This window comes from Leucoraja erinacea, chromosome 13 (assembly GCF_028641065.1).
Source record: "Leucoraja erinacea ecotype New England chromosome 13, Leri_hhj_1, whole genome shotgun sequence".
In the NCBI taxonomy this organism is placed as follows: Eukaryota; Metazoa; Chordata; class Chondrichthyes; order Rajiformes; family Rajidae; genus Leucoraja; species Leucoraja erinaceus.
The window spans coordinates 13049594-13071321 of record NC_073389.1 but is presented as its reverse complement, the minus strand read 5'-3'; the positions used below and the strand labels follow the sequence as shown (position 1 = coordinate 13071321).

General features: G+C 41.4%; 1 protein-coding gene across 1 annotated transcript in view; it reads right to left on the bottom strand.

The window, feature by feature from the left end:
- The window catches only part of LOC129703105 (cilia- and flagella-associated protein 47-like), a 422488-nt gene that overhangs the window by 329707 nt on the left and 71053 nt on the right, over positions 1 to 21728 (bottom strand). Inside the window, exons 16-21 of the mRNA XM_055645303.1 lie at positions 18142 to 18386; positions 14851 to 15026; positions 7164 to 7385; positions 4871 to 5002; positions 2675 to 2752; positions 1775 to 1919 (exon numbers count right to left, since the gene is read on the bottom strand). Coding sequence (XP_055501278.1) covers positions 1775 to 1919; positions 2675 to 2752; positions 4871 to 5002; positions 7164 to 7385; positions 14851 to 15026; positions 18142 to 18386 — 998 coding nt within the window. The remainder of the gene's footprint in view (positions 1 to 1774; positions 1920 to 2674; positions 2753 to 4870; positions 5003 to 7163; positions 7386 to 14850; positions 15027 to 18141; positions 18387 to 21728) is intronic.

The following is a 21728-nucleotide window of genomic DNA, read 5'->3' as shown; positions in this document are numbered from 1 at the left end:
CATTTATATTAATGCAAAATGCTGTAAGTTCCATTGATGAAAATATTAAGATGGGCAAGATTTCTGGGTCCTATTTTAGATCTCCACTTGAAGTAGAGCCGATGACAAGTAGAAAGCAGATAATTTCTTGGAACGGATGATGAGCCACCCAAAATAACTGCTGGGTACTGCCAAGCATCAGGCATTGATCGAAATAGATCAGTGAATGGACAAACACTGCACGACACATCTTCAACCAGGGTGTTGATGACCTAGGATTACAAGAGCAAATTCCAAAGACATCAAGAAAGTTGTTTTTCTTTATTTCTGCAGAGGAAGATATAACATGTATGTTACTCCTTCAACAAAATCTCTGCATTCTTGACATTAATACTGTTCCAAATGGGTCAGGATCTGAACTGCAAAGAGTACTGGGACTTCAAAAAATCAGCATATGTTATTGACTGCATGCAAATTTAGTCCACAGCCCAGTTTCAATCGACCTTGAGGCCAATATTTTCTGGCTAACAGGATTGAATGGCTAATTTTGCACTGAAACTTTCTTGAGTTCTTGTCACTCTGTGAGATGAATGGAAAAAAATTGGAAATAACACTGATATTCTAATTCTATTGTATTTCTAACTAAACATTTTAAACAGTGAAAAGATTATGGAATTATTTTAAATAATAATTTTAGATTTCCTTGCATGTAGATTTCCATTTGTCACTGCTTCCATACTAATGAACCATTTGTAAAAGTTAAACATTACCTTAATAGTACAGAATACAAAATATTTTTGCCTCAAATCACACAATGTCAGTTAGAGTTCATGTTATTCTAAAAGTCACTGCATTCTTGCAAATGATTACTGCAAGAACAAGTCTAAATCTCCTTTCATTCACTAGAATGGAATACTGATATAGAACGCCATAGTAATTATTCTCAGATATGTATGCTGTTGTGCATTTTGCATTACGAACAATGTGACACTAAACCACTGAAAGCACATTATACAATTTGTAGGCAAAGTAATTACAATAATTGGAAGATTTCAATGAAAATAAAGTTCAGATTACTTTGAGAGAAAATCGAGTCATAGACTTGTGCAGATAAGTAATAAATGCTTTGACCCACGGCATTTGTGGAAATCTTTCTGCTCATCTATAACCCCCTTTGCCTATATTAGGAATACTAGAATCATAGAAGTGAATACTACTACCATTGGTATGGTAAGGGAAGAAGCCGTTGGCTCATTGATCCATACTGGAAAACAGTAAAAGATTCTCAGTGTGCTTGGTTGATTCAAAAGAGAGGCTTGCACCATTCTTAGGGCGTCTTCCAAAAATTCATTTTATTTTTGACCATGTAGAACAATATACCTCGTGTAAAATGAAATTATGGAGAAAATAAAATGGGATTTGCGTTGGATTAGTGCTTCTTCTTCTTGCATATGGCATGCACAGCTTAAAGTTGTAGGACAACTTTATTTGTTCTATTTGATCTTATTTGATTATGCATTTGATTGCATTCGTTAAAACAGGGCGGACCACGTGAAGGTTGCAGACTTCCACCCCGGATTAGTGCTTCGTGAATCAAAACACTCAGTGAAAAGTCAGCAAAAGTACTTGGGGAAAATGGAAGAAGTCCCTACACTGGAGGGAAACTTCCCTGAAAATGTATTGATGTTCACAGAAATCCTAGAAAAAGATTATCAGTTTCTAGGCTTTATAATCATTTAACATCAATGTTATTTATACTAAAATTCATAACTGCATAATCTGTTTATAAATATACCTGCAGATGCTTCAAACTTCAGTGAGAAATCTTTGTAATGAGAAAAATCAAATTCAACCTTAATGGGCGATTCTATTAAGTTGAGTAAAGTGAATGGAATCACTGAAGTCGCACCACAGTAGATGCCATAGAACATGAAATATTTCTGCATACAAAGAAAGTAAAATGAATTATTTAACATAGATAACTACATAACATAAATCAGTCCTAAGTAAATAGTTAATTGTTAGTTATATTTTTATAAACATTAGCAAATACAGCTACTTTGGGCATGAAAAGAATATGTGATCGTAATATGCAATTTCCTGGAAACAGTTTCATCAAATGGCTGTCCAACATTTAAATGAGCATTCTAGTAAATTTAATGCCAGAATAAAATTTCCTCGTGTTTTAGTTGCTTATTATGTTTGTTAAAAATGTGTACAATAATGGTAAGCAAATCTAGAGAAATTACAAAAAAAACAATCAGAAAGTCGGCCAAATAATTGCTCGATGAGATTTGTAGTCTTTGTTTAATGACTATTTGAAAGACTAATGATGTGTTTACACTGTTTCAATTACATGTGTGTGCGTGCGTGTGTGTGTAAAAAGTCATAAAGTGTTTCATAGAACCATAACCAAACAAATCTTGACATCAAGCCGTACAATTAGAGTAGCTTAAAGTGTGGCTTAAATACACAATTTACTTAGTATTAAATAATTGTACAAATGTAATAGAGTCTGCACAGTGTATATTCAGCCTCTTCATGCTAACTTTGATTATTTTAACCAGAGGTCTTCAAAGGACAATTAGCCACTCAAAATACAGGTCCATTAATCTTTATTTGTCTGGAGTTAAGGATCAGGAATCTGAACAATAATACATAATTCAAAGTAAATATAAACCAGTTAAACACTAACCAGATTGATTTCAGCCATCGGTTGTATCACTGATCCTCCAACCCGTAGTTTCAACATATTTGAATTGCGAATGTCTACCTGAGAAAATAGCATGAATATTTAAATAGAAAATACTAAATCTCAACATCTGGTAAACATTTTTAGCATAACAGAGATTGTTGATCTCTGTTGAACAGAGATATTGGTGTTAGTTCATTGGTTGTTAACCATAAAAGTAAAGCCCGTCCCACTTGGGCGACCTCCACCGCGACCTCTGGCGAGTTTGCCCGTGACCCATAGTCGCGGCAAGGTCACCACGAGGTCATAGGAGGTCTTCGTCAATCTCCTTCATGGTCGAGTGGTCTCCGCGTAGTCGAGTCTTCAGCTAGGTCATGGCGTATTTTTCATTATGTTAAAAATTGACCGCGACTAAAAATAGGTCGCCGTGGGGAAAAAATCAATTTTTTTTTGTCGTAGGTCTAGTCGAAGCCGGTCGTAGTAGGTCGTGATGCTAGTCGTAGGTAGTCAAAGGTGGTCGAAGGAAATAGCTCCAGGGTGAAAAAAAATCAGTGGGAAAAAAAGGTAATTTCAACAGCAGAACGTCACCTCTTTCACTCCAAGTCATGTTCATTCATAGCTGGTGAGTTTTTTGGAGAGGAGACGTGTATGGCACCAAAAAGGCAGCAGCGCAAGGGGAGGACACAACCCTCAAAAAAACCTGCCATGCAGGTGTTGCCCACCCAGGAGGAGGAGTGGCAGGAGGTGATGCCACAGGAGGTGATAGTGCAGGAGGATGTAGCCCTGCATGAGAGACCCCTGGAGGTGGAGACCAGGGTATATGTCCCCAACACCACCCCATCCTTCACTGCCTCATTTGAAGGCAGCAAAGCAGCCCTGTCTCCTGTGTCTGACACAGCATCAGAGGCAGATGCCCCATTGGTGGTGGGGGAGGGCTGGAGGAAGGTTACAGCTTCACCAGGCAGCAGGAGGGGGACCTTGAGGAATGGTTCCAGCAGAATGCTATCCTGTATGAAAAGGAAAATGAGGGGTACAGGGTCAGGGACAAGAATGGCATGCTTGCCATCCACTGCCCCACATGTGTGCTTAAAGTTCCATCTTTTGTCAAAGCCCAGCGCCACTCTCTTCCAGTCATCTGGTGTACTGGGACAGTCCATCACATCATCTCCATTCCCCCATTGAGACCTCTTCATGTGCTTCCTCTTCACCCTTGCTCTTCCCTTTCTGTCTTTGTTAAAAGGCTCCTGAAGCAAAAGGGCTACTGCAAACAGCAGTAGTTGTATTTTTACTATCAGCCTCCAAACTAGTTTCTTCCTTGCTTGCATGGTTCAGAATGATTTTTTTTTAAACCTGGGAGGCATTTATTAGTGAGAAAAAATGCAGACATGACATCATTTTATCAGGTGATCATTTGACCTGTAGACACTCGTCATTGGTCGCTGTTGGTTTTCAGTGTTGTCCTCTGAGGTGGAAGGGGGTCATGGTACTCTCTAGAATACTCTCTAGAATTTAGAAGATTGAGAGGGGATCTTATAGAAACTTACAAAATTCTTAAGGGGTTGGACAGGCTAGATGCAGGAAGATTGTTCCCGATGTTGGGGAAGTCCAGGACAAGGGGTCACAGCTTAAGGATAAGGGGGAAATCCTTTAAAACCGAGATGAGAAGAACTTTTTTCACACAGAGAGTGGTGAATCTCTGGAACTCTCTGCCACAGAGGGTAGTTGAGGCCAGTTCATTGGCTATATTTAAGAGGGAGTTAGATGTGGCCCTTGTGGCTAAGGGGATCAGGGGGTGTGGAGAGAAGGCAGGTATGGGATACTGAGTTGGATGATCAGCCATGATCATATTGAATGGCGGTGCAGGCTCGAAGGGCCGAATGGCCTACTCCTGCACCTAATTTCTATGTTTCTATGTTTCTATGCCCATTCACGGAACAATTTGCCAGAGACCATCCTCGAGTAAAACATACATGGTCGAAGCCAATCTTCAACATAGTCGAAGGAGTTCGAAGGAGGTCTTCTTCATAGTCAAGAGAGGTCTTCAACATAGTCGTAGGAGGTCGTACACATAGTCGTAGGTCACAGCGACCTTGATTTTTAAAAAAGTCGCTTAAGATCGCCGGAGGTCGCGGTGGACGTCTCCTAAATGGGACAGGCCCTTAATACTATTAAAATAGATGTGCATGTATTTCAATTTACCTTTAGTCTGGTATCAAATTTGAAAATTGTAGTTGGGTGGAAGAAAATATTTAAACATGTAAAACCTCCAACAGGTATTACTCCATGAGTAGGAATTACTGTCATACCAGGCACACAATTCTCATTGCTGACCTATTAGGAGAAAGAGTTGCATAAAAAAAATTATTGCTTTATTCTTAAAAATACAAATTAATACTGGGTTACTTTCTCAATGAACAGAATTAAAAAACGGAGTGGTTACATTGAATGTGTGTAGCCTTGATTAGAGTGCGCAATCTAGTCTCCATATTTTTTCTTAATCAATATCTTTTTTATTTAGTTTTCAGGACATAACAAAGTGCAAAGTTGTCCATTTGTTACAGACAGAGTGAACGAAAAGAATAAATAAAAAACAACTTATGCCAACATATAACAAGACAACAACAATAAAAGGATAACGAGATAACAAAAATAATCCCTCCCCAGTCACTGCCAGTGAGCATATGCAACTATCAGCATGTCTCCATATTTTAAAGAAGATAAAAGAGCCTATGAAAAAAATGCAAAAATATTACAAGGATGAAAACTGAGAAGTTGTACCCATCAAAACTTTGAACAAGCTTGGGCTTCTCTGGAGGCTGCAGTGAGATTTAAGAAAGGCATTTCAATACATGAAGGAATTTGAGAGTGTTGTCCTTGAGAAGATACATCTACTTGTGAGAAAGCCAAACCTGAGATCATAATTATGAAATAGGTAATTTATAAATGCATTCAGGAAATCAGGATAAATTCTTTACTTGGGAATTCGATAGAATTTAGAACAGAGTAATTGAGGCAATGAACAAGAAGAACGCGAGGCAAAAAAGGAAAAAAAAAATAGGATTAGATAAAGCAAAACGGGAAAAATACATATTTGCAGAATCAACACTGAAGGGAGTATTTGGGTTAACCTGACTGTTCATGTGCTATGAAAGGCTTGCATTTCAATAGCAGGTTTTACAACAAGTTCTATGATCTATGCTCGGGAATTCACAATTGTTTTTACAGACAATTAAGTATCTTATATAGAAGACACAACAGCCAATTTTCACATAATTAGCTCTGACAGACAGCAATATGATAATGACCAGATACCGTGCTTCTAATATAATTCCGACTGAGGGATATATTTGCACCCAAGACACCAGGAATAATTCCCTTCCTTTTCTCATATCACATCTTTTACATCCACTACAATAAATGGTACTTGCAGCACTCATTCAGTAGTACATCTAAGCTTCAAACAAGATTTATGTGCTCAACTATTGAAATGTGACTTAAATCCACAACTTTTTAACTCAGTCAAGAATGTTACCCACGGGGCGCACAGCTAATAATTAATACAAGGAAACATGTTCCTGCATAACCAAATTTTACAACTTTCAAATTTTGCTTTCCTCATTTCTATCTCACAGCTTCTACAAAAGTAACCCATAGAAAAGGTAATTTTTTAAACAATTATTAGACATTTTAGACATTCAACTGCACTGCAAATAATATAGCTTTTTTGTTGCCTGAAGATACATTAGAACATAAATTATACTTTCTAATGTGGTTAATTCTCACATTTTATATAGTGCAAGTCAGTTTCTAATTTTATGGTACGCATATTATAACTCCCATATTAGGAATGTAACTGTTTTGCGAGGAATTCTTTATTTCGCATCTGCCAGTACCTTCAAATTTATAGTGTAATTATTACTAAAGTGTTTATTCTACAAAGAATAGATTGCAAGAGTAATGCGAGTCTCTACTCCACATTCCTATTTCCACTAACCTCCTTATGTTACAACTCCCTACAACACAATACCCTCTCCCACACTTCTTGCTGTTGGCAGTGATTCCATTTTGGGCCTTCTTTCCACATTTTATTTCTATACCTCTCCACTTCCACATATCTCTCACCACTTGAAAAATCTCATCAAAATATGGTTTTCATTGGAATGCTTCCTCTCATATACATCTTCGGCTATTCTTGGTGTGAAGGACTTTAAGAAGTTTCATGATATTAAACTGAAAATAATTTGTGGAAAATATCACTTTTCAAATAATGCAGATGACGTCCTTTCATCCATTCCCTCTCCCCAAAACTCCCCACCCAAAAGAATATGCGTACTATATATGACCAATGTAAGAAAAACTGATATAGTTCAACATTTTTCTTAAACTACATGTCAATTTATTTTTAGTTTTTATACACTTCCAGCAATATTTAAAAAAATTAAATAACTAAATATAGTAATAGACCCAACTGAAGAGTAAGTTAATGACATACCTTAAAGTACGCATGGTTTTGCCCCTGATTTTTGATAACAGCTACCTTTGTGATACTTATGTTCAAAGCGGCAGAATTAAAAAGCACACGATTCTCAACAAAGTGAACATTAATTTGACCAAGCTGTAAATTAAAAAAACATATAAAGTGGTTTTGGAGGTTAACAATGGTAAGACCTAAAATATGCAACAATTCTGACAGATATAACAGTTCAACACTGGACTTTGAACTTCAAATCAGAAAATATAATGGCTGGCAAATGTGGCCATATTTTTTTGTGCATTATTTAAACACAATTAACAGTGGAGGAAGTTAAATAAAATTGGGTTGATTATCTGGGTGCACTGCATATTTCATTGCACTGACACATGGAGGACACAGGACATGTGCAATAATGTCCAATGGCTTCAATACACAATTGGAAGTTACATAAATTATTTGCAATGCACAGAGTGGCCCTGAACCTCCTTGTGGCACATGCCATGCCTACAAAATGTAGCCATTCTCTCTGATCTTTTCTGTCATGAAATGCCACCTTTTAAGGTAATGTTCCTCGATATTGGGGAAATATGCCAAGTGCTCTCAGAATATTCTGAGTGAATTAGGCCTCCTGATCCAGGCCCTTCTCCACCTTTTTTCTCGTATCAGGTAGCCCTGTTCAAATGATCCCCCTGCCTATTCTCCATATAATATGAAAAGCCCATGAAACACTGATCCAAAAATAGTGAGTGAAGTATCCACGAATAAATGTTGGTGCTGGCCAATAATTTTTGTCTCTCAATATGCTGCAGCAATGCACCAGTATCCAAACAACACTAGAAATAATTGATAATCCCTTTAACAAATCCCGAGTTAGGTTGGACAGAAGCTTGCAACCTGTTGGAACAAATCGGTTATCAAGTATGGCCATGTTTTATCATTGACTATCTGGCAAGATTGTACACAGCATATTTGTCTGTGTACAAAAAAAAACAAAAAAAAATTTTAAAAAATGGCGCAGCCCTGTCCAGTCGCCGTTGTGGCAGCTCCGCGAAAATTGTGTGTGTTTTTAACTTTTATGTTCCTTTTTAACTTATTTCTAAGTTCTAACTCCCTAGTACTAACAAAGTATGACAGGGAAACCCTCTTAAATCTAAACTCCAGGGCAAACGGAGACTTTTTAAACTCTTTACTCACTGATCCAGCATGGCCAGCAGAGATCAGCAGAAGCTGCTGCAACAACAAAGGGAGCTCGGCTGCAAGGAAAACCCGGAGAAAACATCGAGGGAAGCGGGGGGGGATTCGGAATAGGCTGAGAGCCCAAGCCTTTCGTCCCCCTCTGCCCAGCATTCTTCTGGCGAATGTCCAGTCCCTGGAAAACAAGCTGGATGACCTCAGGGCGAGGATCAGATTCCAGCGGGACATAAGGAACTGCAACATCCTCTGCCTGACTGAAACATGGCTGACCTCACTGATTCCGGATCAGGTAATCTGCCCAACCAAGTCCTTCACTGTCCACCGTGCTGACAGAACAGAAGCATCTGGGAAATCCAAGGGTGGAGGAGTCTGCTTCATGACCAATAACAACTGGTGCAACCCTGGAAATATCAAGATGCTTTCCCGTTCCTGCTCGCCGGACCTGGAGCACCTGACAATCTCATGCCGCCCATTCTACCTTCCCCGGGAGTTCGGCTCAGTGATCGTCACAGCCGTCTACATTCCACCGCAGGCGGACACCGACGTGGCACTATCGGCCCTACACGATGTGCTATGTCGACATCAAAACAAGTACCCGGATGCGGCTATGGTGGTGGCTGGAGATTTTAATAAATCAAATCTCAAGAAGGTCATGCCGAACTTCTACCAACACATCACGTGTGCCACCAGGGGGGAGAGAACTTTGGACCACTGCTACACACCGTTCAGGAAAGGCTACAAGGCCGTTTCACTCCCTCCCCTAGGAAAATCTGACCACGCTGCTATTTTCCTGTTGCCGGAGTATAAACAGAGGATAGTTCGGGAAGCGGTAGAGACGAGGGACGTAAAGCGGTGGTCCGACCAGTCAGAGGCCATGCTGCAAGATGCACTGAGTGATGTCGACTGGAATATGTTCGAAGCAAGTTCCAGTGACGTCAGTGAGTTCGCGGAAGCAATCATGGACTTCATCGCAACAATAACCGACAACATCGTCCCCACGGTAAGGGTAAGCACCTTTCCGAACCAAAAACCGTGGGTAGACAGGTCTGTTCGTGTGGCCTTGAATGCTCGTACCGCTGCCTACAACTCGGGCTTGGCATCAGGAAACATGGACGTCTACAAGGCAGAGTCCTACCGACTGCGAAGGGCGGTGAAGGACGCAAAGAGAAGGTACAGGGACAAGATGGAGTTACACATGGAGCAGCAGGACACCCGAAGCCTTTGGCAGGGGCTACGGATTGTAACCAACTACCGAAGCACCCCTCCCTCACCCGCATGTGCCGGCACCTCCCTAGCTGACGACCTGAACTCCTTCTACGCTCGTTTCGAGAGGGGCAACACCACTCCAGGTCTGCCGACTATCGACAATACCGACAGCGGGCTGGCTAACGAAGCTGAAGGGAGGAATATGCACACATTCTCGCTGTCCGAGCACGACGTGAGGAGGGCACTGACACGGGTGAACACGAGAAAAGCTGCAGGCCCCGATGGCATCTCGGGGCGAGTACTCAAGTCCTGTGCTACGCAGCTAGCTCCAGTGCTCACTACATTATTCAACCTCTCCCTGGACAAGTCCGTGGTCCCTGCCTGCTTCAAAAAATCCATCATTGTACCGGTACCAAAAAATGCCTCCCCAGCCTGCCTGAATGACTACCGTCCGGTGGCCCTTACCTCGGTAGTCATGAAATGCTTTGAGAGGCTGGTGAAGAATCACATCTGCGCCTTCCTCCCTCGGAACATGGACCCGTTGCAGTTTGCATACCGTCCGAACAGGTCCACGGACGATGCGGTCTCCCAGGTCTTGCACACCGCTCTCTCCCATCTGGACAGCCAGAAGGGGGGCTACGTGAGGATGCTGTTCATAGACTACAGTTCAGCCTTCAACACGATAGTCCCCACCAGACTGGCCGGGAAGCTACTGGAATTGGGGCTCAACACCTCCCTGTGTGCCTGGGTCCTGGACTTTCTCACCACCAGGCCCCAGGTAGTCAAGATGGGAGGGAATACATCGAAGTCCCTCACCCTGAGCACAGGATCGCCCCAGGGTTGCGTCCTCAGCCCCCTATTGTACTCCCTGTACACACATGACTGTGTGGCTAGGTTCAGCTCCAATTCAATAATTAAGTTTGCTGATGACACTGTGGTGGTGGGCCTGATCTCAGACAATGATGAGAAGGCCTACCGGGAGGAGGTGGCTGATCTAGCACTCTGGTGCCAGGAGAACAGCCTCCTCTTGAACATCAAAAAAACGAAGGAGCTGATCATGGACTTTAGGAGGGCACATCATCCGAGGACGTAAACTCCATTGAGTATAAATGGGGATCCTGTGGATAGGGTGAACTGTTTTAAATATCTGGAGTCCGCTCTTGAGGAGGGCATGGTCTCACACGCCTCAGCTGGCGAGTGGCAATGCAGCGCCTTTACCACCTCAGGCAATTGAGGAAATTCAGAGTGTCTCCGAGGATCCTACAGTGCTTCTACGCAGCGGCGGTGGAAAGCATCTTGTCCGGGAACATTACCATCTGGTTCGGGAATTGCTCTGCCAAGGACAAGAAGGCTCTGCAGAGAGTAGTGCGTTCGGCCGAACGCACTATGGGAACTTCACTCACCCCCCTGCAGGAACTATACAACAGGAGGTGCAACTCCAGAGCAAACAAAATCATGAGAGACCTCTTCCACCCCTGCAACGGACTGTTCCAGCCGCTATGGTCAGGCAAACGCCTCCGTTGCCATGCAGTGAGAACGGAGAGGTTGAGAAGGAGTTTCTTCCCAGAGGCAATTCGGACTGTAAACGCCTTTCTCACCAGGGACTAACTCTACAGAACGTTTTTCCTTCTATTATTTATTATGTAAAAGAATATGTGTGTTATGATTGTGTTTATAATTTGTTTGGTTGTTTTGTTGTTTGTCTTTTGCACAAAAGTCCGCGAGCATTGCCACTTTCATTTCACTGCACATCTCATATGTGTATGTGACAAATAAACTTGACTTGACTTGACTTGACTTGTCTCCTATTTGTATCTTTCTGTCTGTGCAGTTCAAGAACAATAGCATTAATGCATATGAGTGCTAAATGTCATTGAAAAAGCAATCTACCTGCCAAAGCAATCTACCTGCCATAAATCTACCTGTAGCTATTTAGTCAGTAATGGAGATCCATACTAAAATATCTTATAAAAATGAGCAGAGCAGATGATTTGCTTGCAAGATAAGATAATTATGTCCACTCTTATTATAGTGATAAGAAGCAGAGCTACGTAAAGCAGGTCTCCCCACTACACATCTAGACTACGTAAAGCAGGTCTCCCCACTACACATCTACAAACTTTTTATAGGGGGGCAGTCGAGAGCACATTAACCAACGGCATCACTTCCTGGTTCGGGAGCTGCAAGGCGTACGAACGGCACCAACTTGACAGGATTGTGAAGACCACCAGCAGGATTATTGGTGCTCCACTCCCTTTCTTGCTGGACATATACAGAGACAGAGCTATCTCCATCATCAAAGATCCCTACCACCCATCGCATCACATATTCTCCATCCTGCCATCTGGGAAGAGGTACAGGAGCATTAGCTGCAAAACCAGCAGGATGCTCCTCAGCTTCTTCCCGCAGGCTATAAGACTGATAAACGGACTTAGCCCCCTGCCAAAGTATCGCGCACCAACCACCAACCTGGACACACTGCAGCAGCTGTCGATCGGAACGCCTGGTGATGTTTAGTAGAGAGTAGAGTGTTTAATTTAATTTGTTCATGATATATGTATTTTTCATTTCTATTTACTTGTTGTTATTTGTACTGCACACTGAACGGACACTGGTTGAGCAAAGTTTTTTTGTTTCCTCTGGGTATGTGAGTACTCAGGAAATAACAATAAAGATATACTGATATACTGATACTGATACTGAAGTAGACACTCACTTATAATGACTGCGAGTACACGAGTGACAATCACAACTTCCCCAGATCATGCAGCAAGGTTACTAATTTCAGCAGCTTCAACTTCATCAAGATGAAGCTGGTGCCGGTACAAAAAATATGCTTATGTTGTCCATGCAAATTCACATTTAGGTGATGAATCATCCAGCAGTTCATTCTCCCTAATATCACCCATCTGATCATTCAGATTAGGGATGCCCCCTTAAAACATGGCAAATTGCACCTATTAGGAACCTAAGATGTGTAGTTTAAGAACGAGTGCAATTTGGCATATGATAGCTAAAGTATCATTCACTAAACAATCCACATGCTGTAGATTTGTGTTTAAGAGGGAACTGCAGATGCTGGAGAATCGAAGGTTACACAAAAAAGCTGGAGAAACTCAGCGGGTGCAGCAGCATCTATGGAGCGAAGGAAATAGGCAACGTTTCGGGCCGAAACCCTTCTTCAGACTGATCGGGGGCGGGGGTGGGTGGGGACAAGAAAGGGAAAAGGAGGAGTAGCCCGAAGGCTGGGGGATGGGAGGAGACAGCAGGGGGGCTGAGGAAAGGGAGGAGACAGCAAGGACTAACAAAATTGGGAGAATTCGATGTTCATGCCCCCGGGGTGCAGACTCCCCAAACGGAATATGAGGTGCTGTTCCTCCAATTTCCGGTGCTGCTCGCTGTGGCCATGGAGGAGACCCAGGACAGAGAGGTCGGAGATGGAGTGGGAGGGGGAGTTGAAGTGCTGAACCACCGGGAGGTCAGCTTGGTTATTGCGGACCGAGCGGAGGTGTTCGGCGAAACGATCGCCCAACCTCCGCTTGGTCTCACCGATATAGATCTGCTGACATCTAGAGCAGCGGACGCAATAGATGAGGTTGGAAGAGATGCAGGTAAACCTCTGTCGCACCTGGAACGATTGCTTGGGTCCTTGAACGGAGTCGAGGGGGGAGGTAAAGGGACAAGTGTTGCATCTCTTGCGGTTGCAAGGGAAAGTGCCCGGGGAGGGGGTGGACCGAGAGGGAAGGGAAGAATTGACAAGGGAGTTATGGAGGGAGCGGTCTTTGCGGAAGGCAGATATGGGGGGAGATGGGAAGATGTGGCGAGTGGTGGGGTCACGTTGGAGGTGGCGAAACTGACGGAGGATTACTTTTTGTATGTGACGGCTGGTGGGGTGAAAGGTGAGGACTAGGGGGACTCGGCCCTTGTTGCGAGTGCGGGGATGGGGAGAGAGAGCAGTGTTGCGGGGTATGGAAGAGACCCTGGTGCGAGCCTCATTTATGGTGGAGGAGGGGAACCCCCGTTCCCTGAATAGTGAGGACATTTCAGATGTCCTGGTGTGGAACGCCTCATCCGTGGAGCAGATGCGGCGTAGACGGAGGAATTGGGAGTAGGGGATGGAGTCCTTACAGGAAGCAGGGTGGGAAGAAGTGTAGTCCAGATAGCCATGGGAGTCAGTGGGTTTATAGTGTATGTCGGTCAGAAGTCTATCACCTGCAATGGAGATAGTGAGGTCAAGGAATGGTAGGGAAGTGTCGGAAATGGTCCAGGTGTATTTGAGTGCCGGATGGAAGTTAGTGGTGAAGTGGATGAAGTCAGTCAGTTGTGTGCGGGTGCAGGAGGTGGCACCAAAGCAGTCGTCGATGTAGCGGAGGTAGAGGTCGGGGATGGGGCCCTGGTATGTATTGAACAAGGATTGCTCGACGTAACCTACAAATAGGCAGGCATAGCTGGGGCCCATGCGTGTGCCCATAGCTACGCCTTGTATTTGGAGGAAATGGGAGGAGTCGAACGTGAAGTTATTGAGGGTAAGGACCAGCTCCGCTAGGCGGAGGAGAGTGTCAGTGGCTGGGTATAGGTTGCTTCTCTGGTCGAGGAAGAACCGGAGGGCTATGAGACCATCGTGGTGGGGGATGGAGGTGTAGAGTGATTGGACGTCCATGGTGAAGATGAGGGGGTGAGGGCCTAGAGAATTGAATGCGCGGAGACGACGGAGAGTGCTGTAGATTTGTGTCAGCTGTTCAGTCAGAAATGGAGACACTTTTGAATGCTCCACCCAGAGGTTCCAGTGTGTTCATTGTATGCGTGTTTGGCACAACAGTGTGAGTCAGTGAACTTTGCAGAGTGTAGGTAATCAGAAACATTTAAACAATGCCAAATATATTTAAATTAAAAAAAACTAAAATTAACAAATTAAAACAAACAGACTTAAACCATCCAGTGTGGTGAATAAATGATATATTTGCCAGCCATGACAGACACAAGGCTGAGAGGTCAAACGTGAAGTATATCTGGTGACACAGCTCAGTACAATCACTCTACAACTCTGCATTCAGCCTCAAGTCTAGAAGCCAAGCTAAAGATCAAATGAATTGGCACCTGACATCAAAAGCATCCCATACTTTCATACATATGCATGTTAAATAGCAAAGGATAAATGGGGCAGGTGCAACTGTAGAATCACCTCCCACATCAGAGTAAGACCTAGCATAAAGCAGATAAGGCATCCTTTTATAACAAAGAGAATGCAATTTACATTCAATGGTAAATAATGATAACAATGTATACATTTAAATTCCATTCATACAAAATAACTTAAAAGTGATCTGCACAAAAAAATAAAATGTTGTACCTCGACAGCACACGTCAATCTGATCTTGTTCCCCTCATGCACAATAAGATCAAAATCACCTTTCACAGGGGAGAAAAATGATGCATGCCAGACAACTTCACATTCCAAATCATTAAATGCACCAACAACACCTGCATTAAAAAAAGTACAAAATCAGTATCTTAATGCTTAGGTCAATTATATAAATGGGGAATAAACGTTACCTTTGAAATGAGGTGATTTTTTTCCCCCTTGTAATGTATCAATGACTGATTACAGGATTTATAGAATGAAATTGCTGAAAATTAGATGATTCAACCCATTCCACCAGTGCTGACTCTCCTGAAAGAGTTCCAGCAATAAGAATACTCTTCTTTCTTCTGTTCTCCCACATAGCACTGAAACCTTTTTTCCTACAAGTATTTATTCGCTTACTTTTTGAAAGCTGCTACTGAATCTGCTTTCACTATCCTTTAATGAACACATTTAAAATATCTTGCTGCTAAAAAAATAATATTCTCATGTCACCCTTAATTCTTCTGTTTGCCAACGTCAATCTGTATCTTCTACAACTGCTCTTCTCCCCACAGGAAATGTTTCTCCCCATTTACATCATTAAAACTATTTATAATCTTGAAAGTCTCTATCACATCACCGTTTAGCCTCCTCTGTTCTGATGATAAAGACTACAGTTTGGAATCATAAGAGAGATATAGCATGAAACTGGCCTGACCCTTCAGCTCATCAGGCCCATGCCAACTGTCAACCACCCAATTACACAAATCCTACAATAATCCCATTTTTATTCTACCCACATTCTTATCGACCTTTGTTTGAAAGCATAGATAGGTGATGATTCAGATTGGGACTCTTCTTCCTGGCTCGAAACGTCACCTATCTATGTTCTCCAGCGATGATGCCTGGCCCGCTGTGTTGCTCTAGCACATTTTGTCTTTTTTTTGTAAACCAGCATCTGTGGTTTCTTCTGCCTGCACCCTTTGCCAGCTAGCTCTGGCTCCTTCCCTTCCCATCACCACTTTATCCTTGCAATCTCCATACCAGTCTTTCAGTCCAAATAAAGGATTCAACCATTGGAAGTAGGTGGCTGAGGAGGACCCTACACACTTTCTCTTTGGGAGACATGAGGAACATTCCTCTGCAGATGAGGTCATCAGATTTGTTTCTTGTCCTTTCTTATAACTGTGAAGATATTCGCAGTTATAGTATGTCAGATAACCCGTCATATCCTCCTCTTCCCGCATGCAGAAGATGAGATTGTGGATGTATGAATGAAAGTCATCTGTGTCACGATTTAGAATGTCCCCCGAGATACCATCTACATCCAAGATACAAAACCTATGACCCAGAAAAAACAGTTTTCAATACCATCCTTTGAGCTTCTGAGATTTGGACGAACTACGGCTGGAACCACAAAATCCTCCAACTGGACAAGCAGGTTATGCAATACCATATGAGCATTCTCTAAAACACCAAACACCCCGCATTGACCCTAATTACTGCTAATCAACTTTATTGGGGATATGATCTCCAGCAGCAGTAGACACTTTATTATGAATGATCACTGGAATTGCAAGATGAACAGAAAGAAAGATATGCAGATTTTCTCAAAATCTACTTTCTGAAAATGTGCAATAGATGCTAAATCCATGGCTAAAATGACACAACGTGAAAGAGCAATGAGATCCTCATATCCTTGTGTGTCAAAAGCACACAGTTGCCCTCATAAATGATAGAAGAGGACCGTCTTCTGAATGTCCCCGGCTCTCTGTCCGAGTGCCCTCTGTCAACCCTATTTTATAAAATCTATTGGTCTATCACTGCCCTCACCAGTAATCTCAACTCCCAATGGAATCCAGCTGAATTGAGCAAGTCATCCTTGATCTCCAGGGCCTGCCTAAGAAAAGTATATTTGATTGAATGGTTTGCAATGTTCATAAAAATTAAATGTGCCTTTTTTTTACACAGAGAGTGCTTGACATTTGGAATTTACTGTTAGGGAATGTAATTAAGTCACATTTTGTTTAAAGAAACATCTCGACAGTCACATAAATAGACAAGGCACAGAATTACACACAACTAGTGCTGGCAAATGGGATTTGTGTAAATGAGCAAAAAGGTCAGCATGGATGTGGTAGACTGAAGGCCCAATTTCTGTGCTCTACTTTTCAATGACTGTCAGACTTGAACAGCTAAGTGCATGGGATTATGGAGGAGTGTATGATAGAATAGAAGCTCTAACTAACAAAAGTTGTTATTTAGTAAATGATGTGCAACTATTAAATTGAGCAGTATCTGAAGCTTCCACTACATTTGACAAGGTGTGAGATTTGGAGATGCATTCACTGATATTGATTGTTTATGTGAAGTCATTAAACATCTTGCAGAAGTGTATCTAGTTCTTCTGTATTTGATTCTCATCATTGGCATCCCAGGCTATCTGTTTCTAATGACTTTTGGGTATGTGACTGAATGGTCCACTCACATTGCACAATTTTTCACAAATTCCCAGGTGAGCTTCAGTTTATCCCCATCCAGAAGGCACTTCCTTTTTATGAAGTGCAAGATAGGTTAAAGGTATCCAGGCAATTTTTAACTATCAGTAGCGATTCACCATATTATTTTGCTGAAGAATCCATCCCCCATAGTGCAGTAGACATTAATTGGATGCTACACTGTAAACAGCAGGCAGCACAAAGTTGGCATATTGCCAAAGATATATTGATTAGGCAGCAATTAAATTTCAAAAGCTAACAAATTTAACACTCAGATGTCTTTTTCAATTAAGTTAGTTTGTTTCACAAAACTTCTCACAATGTACAAAACAATATTCAAGTACACTGATTTTATTAATATCTACCAATGAAAAGAAATGCCAGTCAGCAAATCAAATTCACTCCTTGCATAGACCGTCAGTGATCTGAAATAATTTTCCTGGAGCTATGAATAGTTAGAGGAAAATTTATAAAGAAGATGGGATTCCCTTTCAAAATTACAGATTTTTATAATACATGTACCACTTCAAAAATTTCCTCATTATAGGACATAATAAATTTTGGCTCGATCTACATTTGGCAAACATTTTCCCTTTTATTCCTTTTTTTAAAAACGCCCGTAGTTCCCAAAAACACATTCCAGGGACCTTTGTCAATGTTATTCTCAAAGAAGTTTACAAAACCTGTCCGATTGATTTACCCTCTAAAGTGCCTTTATCCTGACCAAACTCAGTTCATTTTTTACATTAGCTACCTCCATCAGGTCGGATGAAGAAAGCCATTCCCTCTTCTGTAAGTACTGGAATCCAGCTGAATTGAGCAGTGTAGTTTCTCCTGTTATAGAGCCGCACTGTTGTCCTCATGCCCGATTCATGCAGGAGCCCATAGTTTGGGGATAAAACCAGCTCATTGGTTGATAGCTCAAGTTCAACGCTAACCACACTTGCCATTACTAATATACGACCAGAATGGACGTTATTTATTCTGTAGGTAATTGATCTGCAAAATAAAAGAAAACTGACTGAAGTTTCAATAGTACAAAAATTAAAAAATGTTATGTTGTTATTTTTAGGTTCAAAATCTTGGAAATATATGATCTCATCTGTCCATTGCATGACTTTTTAAACATCCCCAAACTACACTGGCTACACAAATTTTATGAATATATGGTGGAAATTAAAATTCAGCAAATATTATCGTGAAAGAGAAGAAAAAGGCAACAAAAAGATTCATGATTATCCTGTAAAGAAACTCTCCGTTAAATCATATTAATTTCTGCTCCAAATCTGCATGCAATTATGAATAATTCAAAGCACATTTAAATTGTCCAAAGCAACTTCAAGATTCCAGGATGGCACCAAAAACTGGAGGTTATAACTGTTGAGGTCCCACTGGGGTCAACAGCATCCCCTAGTTTTTATTGAATGTAGCATTGATTTCTCTGTGTACATAGAGAGCATGATTAAGAATTTACAGATGATTACTAAAACTGAATGTAGTTGATGATGACGATAGCGATAGTGGATTGTAGGCAATTGACAATGGACTGGTTAGTTGACCACAAATTCAATCCAGAAAAGCATGCGGCAATGCATCTGAATACAGATGAAGAAAGTGAATACATTTAAAATGGCATTGTACTAAGTATGCATTGGAACATAGGGATTTTCTTTGGATGCCCACAAATCTTTGAGGTAACAGGATGGGTATATAAGATGGTTAAGAAGGCAATTTTGATACTTGCCTTTACCAGGTGAAGGATAGAACTTAAGAGCCAATGTCACTGAGAACTATTTAAAACAATAATTAAGCCACAGTGAGAGTGTACTGTGTACAATACGAGTCAAACCACCATAAAACTCTCCGCCATACAGGATAAATTTGTAAATGAGTTTCCAGGGTGATAATTTTTTAATTATAAAAAGAGCATGATTTGGTTGGGGAGACTAAGGGATGAATTGATATATGATCACAAAAGAGATGGAAGGCTGAATGATTTTTACTGTTGAATTTTCCTTGGATTTCTCAAATGGTACTTAAGCTTTGTTGATCGAACATCAGAAATTGGTAGAAACAAGGAACTGCAGATGCTGATTAATAAAGTGCTAGAGTAACTCAGTGGGTCGAGTTGCATTTCTGGAGAACATGGATAGATGACATTTTAAGTCGAATCCCTTCTTCAGACCTGAATAATTGAATACTGGTTGTTACAATAGGAAATTTAAAATATCATTTTAAAGGCTTTATCAATCTTTCAATTAGTAAGTATCTAATGTGGAAGAAAGACGCACACGATATTTTCATCTGGAAACAATATTACAATTATGGTTATTCTTAACATGGCAGATTGATAAAAATAAGTTTGTTGCACACGGTTTCCACTGATGATTCTTATTCAGTTAACTCACAGAACAGAAATTGTGCAGTTAAGCAAGGACTTCATCAGAATCATCTACTGAAATCCATTCAGTTTCTTCATGAAGAATGATCATTTAAGCGAGTGACAGGAGCCTTTTAAATCATACTGTAAGATTTCAAAATTTCTGAAACTACACTATATAACCACTACCAAATGAGTTCACAAAATATTCACATAAAATATACTTGCTGCTGTTCTAAAATAACAAGGTTGTTAAATTTTATGCAATGTGCCTAGCACGACATCCAGCATCTCTGGAGAGAAGGAATGGGTGACATTTCAGGTCATGAACCTTCTTGAATTTCTTCTCTCCAGAGATGCTGCTTGTCCCGCTGAGATACGCCAGCATTTTGTGTCTATCTTGGGTTTAAACCAGAATCTTCGGTTTAAACCAGTTCCTTCTTTTTTCAGCTGTTTCAAACTGTTCCACAGATAGTAACTCCAATATGGTTCCTAACAAAGGGAACCGAAACAGAATTAAAAAAGAGATAAGCAGAAAAAAAAACACGAAGGACGGGTGTATAAGAAAAGAATGAAGAGAAATAAAATAATGGAAGCACCAGAGAGCGAAAATAGTTAAAAGAGAATGAAGAGTGACAATGATAGAAAAGAAGAAAGAAAAAGATATACAGTGAAAGACCAGGAAGGAAACAGGGAAGAAATAAGTAAATGTGGACAATGGTCCAGTAGTCAGAGAGGAAAAGTCAGGGAATAGAGTAAACCCAGAAGGAATGAAAGTAGGAAATATATGGAAGGCACAAAAGAAATGAAGAGTACAGAGCTATTCAAAACTGAAAAAAATGGTGAAAAATCAGAGAGGGTGGTGAGGGGTAAAATGAGAGGAAACTGAAAGGGTAGCAGGAAGGAAAAAGGCAGCTGGGGCAGAGAGCAAAGCAGAGAAAGAAATGCCGTAAATAAGAGAGAGAAAGTCCATCAAAGAGCAAAATTTCAGAGGGAAAAAGAAGTGTAAGACTAATGGGCCTGTCCCACTTAGGCAACCTTTTAGGCGATTGCAGCAGACTATGAGGTCGCCACACGTTCGCGGGTGGTTGCCGGGAGTCGCCTTCATGGTCGTGAGGAGTTCCCGCATTCTGGGAACTAGTCGCAGCCTCACCCGCTGAGTTTCTCCAGCATTTTTGTCTACCTCCTATGGATGCATTGGTGATCATTTTCCAATGTTCTCTCGGCTCTGGATCAGTGCCTGTGGACTTGAGGGTAGCTAATGTAACGCAACTTTTTAAGAAAGGAGGGAGAGAAAAAATGGGGCATTCTAGACCAGTTAGCCTTACATTGGTAGTCGGGAAGATGCTTGCGTTGATTATTAAAGATGTAATAGCAGCACATTTCGAAAGCAGTGACAGGATCAGTCAAAATCAGCATGGATTTATGAAAGGGTTTATGAAGCTTGACAAATCTTCTGCAATTTTTTGAGGATGTAATAAGTAGAATGGATAAGGGAAAGAACGTGAATGTGGTGTAACTGGACTATCAAAAAGCCTTTGACAAGGTCCCACACAAGAGATTAGTGTGCAAAATTAGAGCACATGGTATTGGGGGTAGGATATTGACATGGATAGAGAACTGGTTGGCAGACAGGAAGCAAAGAGTAGGAATTAATGGGAGGCAGTGACTAGCGTGGTGCAGCAAGGCTCGGTGCTGGGACCCCAGTTATTTACAATATACATAAACGATTTAGACGAGGAAAGTAAATGTAACATCTCCAGGTTTGCAGATGAAACCAAGTTTGGTGGCAGTGTGAGCTACGAGGAGGATGCTATGAGGCTGCAGGGTGACTTGGATAGGTTGGGTGAGTGAGCAGATGCATGGCAGATGCACCTTAATGTGGATAAAGGTGAGGTTATCCACTTTGGAGGCAAGAACAGGAAGGCAGATTATTATCTGAATGGTGTTTAAGAGGGAAC